This window comes from Anneissia japonica, unplaced genomic scaffold (assembly GCF_011630105.1).
Source record: "Anneissia japonica isolate Jap-2015-1 unplaced genomic scaffold, ASM1163010v1 scaffold284963_len57484_cov149, whole genome shotgun sequence".
NCBI lineage: Eukaryota > Metazoa > Echinodermata > Crinoidea > Comatulida > Comatulidae > Anneissia > Anneissia japonica.
Window position 1 is genome coordinate 6,115 of NW_022708867.1, and position 3,063 is coordinate 9,177.

The 3,063-nt window shown below is 32.6% G+C and overlaps 1 protein-coding gene across 1 annotated transcript in view; it reads left to right on the top strand.

Annotated features, from left to right (window-relative positions):
* Positions 1 to 1,841, top strand: part of LOC117106594 — a 3,814-nt gene extending 1,973 nt beyond the window's left edge. Inside the window, exon 4 of the mRNA XM_033247976.1 lies at positions 1,417 to 1,841. Within this exon, the coding sequence (XP_033103867.1) occupies positions 1,417 to 1,505 (89 nt within the window). The 3' untranslated portion in view covers positions 1,506 to 1,841. The remainder of the gene's footprint in view (positions 1 to 1,416) is intronic.
* Positions 1,842 to 3,063: the final 1,222 nt, after the last annotated feature.

Consider the following 3,063-nt stretch of genomic DNA (forward strand, 5'->3'; position numbering starts at 1 on the left):
TATGTTTGAAATTATGAAGTAAAAATTATATACATACATACTGTTTTTTGTATTTGTTTTATTTTCAAGTAATGGTAAAGCACCATGAACTGATAAACTAATAAATATGTTTTTATAAAATTTTGCACCAATCAAAAATTATGATTATACAGAATTTACCACTTTTCCATCTAAAAAAATTCTTAAATGAATTTTTCTGTATGACCTGCAATCTGAGTGTGCATGATTCCACTAAAAGAGCCTTTTTTTAGTATGTGTTGACAGATTTGTCAATTTATTAACTAAACGTTGTCACATCCCTACAGTGACTATACTGTACGCAAACCACATAGATAACCGCAAGTATTATTACTGTATACTCAAACAGTTTCCATCAACAAATTATCTTAAAGCCCCATTCCCAGCTAAATTTTACAAAAAAAATTTTTTTTTTTTAAATTGCATATGCTTTACTCTAATTATTAATATAAAGAAAAAAGAGAAATAGAGATTATTTCTCATAGGAGATTAACATTTCGTTAAACTCGGTTTCCATAAAATCGTTCACCCATCGGCGACAGTCACCGACAGTCGCCGGGAAGGTTGAACCTGGTTCAACTTCGCCGTTTGCATTGCAGGAAATCAGGGTGCATTGCCAGCTGCCCTGACGCAAAAGGGAAGGCACCCCGATTCGTTTGCAACGCAATCAGCTCAGTACAGGAGACCTGGCCCAGGCCTAGACCTACGATCGAACTCGTCTGTCACCCGACCGTAGCAGGACACTCCGACAATATGCCTTAGCCTGCTCGCTAACGTCACATCGGTCATCACACGGTGTATGTGCTTTTCAGAAGGTAGACGGTATAATTATACATGACGTCACCATACAAGCAACGCTTCCCTCGGCTGAAGTCGTGGTATTTAGCTAACCCGCCCGTTTAATTGTCAAAATCATAGTCAGAATCATGTTTTTATTAAATTTGAAATAATTCTAATGAAATATTATATATCACGAAAGTCAACATACAAGCAATAGAAAAAATCATCAGCCGTTTTTATAACAGAACCTAAATCGAGGTAAGGGTAGGCAGTATTGCTAGGCTAATGTTCCCGGCGCTTTCACAGACCTATCGCAAAAATCAAACATGAATAAATCCTCCGCGTTCATTTTTGTGCTGAACACACACCAAAAAAAAAAAAAAAATCAAATTTCAGTTTCATTTTACATTTTTTCATGTTTAAGAATGTCTAAATTTAGTTGAACTAGCAATTTCATATATATATATATATATATATATTTATAACATAATTATATAAAATAAGATTTTCTTATGAAGTAAAATTTTGCGGGAATTGAGCTTTAAAACAAATACCTCAAATACAGAAATATAAGATAATAAATTATGGTGTAGTCACAGATATTACGGTTGTTTTCAGGTGGTTTCTTGCTCGTTGCAGCTTTCACTAACCATACAATAGAAATCAATAAAGCCATAAATGAGAGTGTTGTCAATGCAGGAATGTAAGTAGAAATTTAAGTTGTGTTAAGTGGAAATATTTAACACTAGTTTACTTTTCTCAGGTCAACCTTTTAGATGCTACATCCATTCTTAAAAACTCAGTGGCCTTCAAAATATATATATACCTATATTTATATATACTTATATATTTATATAATAATATAAAATAGGAATATTATAATATTATTAATAATACAAAAATCAGTAATTAAATAAATAATGTATGGATATGATTTTGTTATTGGTACTCGCCACGCAACGCTTCAAGAAATAAATACCGGTAAGTAATGTTATCTTACAGGTAGACCTTTCTACGCGCTTTTAAAAATTATTCAAATTATTACTCTCACCTCTCGAAAGGTGAGGAGAAGGGTAATACTACTGGACTGGTTTCCTTCAGATTTTCATAAATCGACAATGTTACATGTATCTCGACCTCCCCTAATTTGGTGAGGATCGGAATTAAGATGTGTATCTTAGAATGTTATTCATACATTTACCAGCCAGGGCTCGCCACGCAAGACTTAATGGTAATTGGCTTTGTTTGGCTAGGCCGAGCTGATGTAAGTGGATCGATCGCGTGCCATTATTTTATCAGTATGCCTACATAATATTATATATGACGCAACAAAGCGAGGGTTTGTTATTATAAATAGTGAAAATTTTGTATTTATTTTAATCATTTATCTTTTTTTCATTTATTTCTTTATTGTATACGCAAAAAATTAAAAACATGCACATGGTATACAAAAAAAGGCAAGAAATAGACATGTCTAATCGATCTTGGCCCCGTTCTTAACCAACTCCCTAATTAGTTCGGCATTTTGATATGGTTAAATAATATTCGTAATTAAACATTGTTGTATAACTCTGACAAATATTTTCAAAATGATCAGATAAACTATGTAGTAATCTAGGCCTATTATTAAATAAATCTGATATTAAATTTAAAATACATAATTTATGAAGTTTAAATACATCTAAAAATGTTAGGTTTCTTAAATAAAGATACAGAATGAGCCCTAAATCTAGAAAATATAATACATCTTGCACATGTTTTGAGTAAGTAATGAAGTTTTTAAATGCGATTCGTAGATGCTAATTTATTCAGTAGTAGGATCCTTCTGGTGGTGATTGGGCAGAAGACAATCCTCTATTATTTTCTTGTATGCTTATATAAAGTGATTAAAAGGCATTAAAATCACTTTTATAGATACAAGACAAGATGCCATTCGAGATCCAGGAATAATGCACAGAAGGCGGCGTACTTTATCTTGTAGATCTATGGCATATATTGGGATAGTAGCGCTATATCAAAATCGTGACATGAGACACGTTAAAAGAATGAAAGGAACTCTGATTGTACCGGGACGCTTGAATCACAACAGTGCCATCTTGGTCAAGTGGTTATGACTTTCACCATGCAATAAGTCCCTGGTTCGAGTCCCATCGGGAGCTGATTTTTTTCTTTGTGTCTTTTTGCAGATTCCTCTTCTGTAACATTTCAATATTTATATGGCTCATTCTGTATCATATATATATATAAATATATATATATATATAC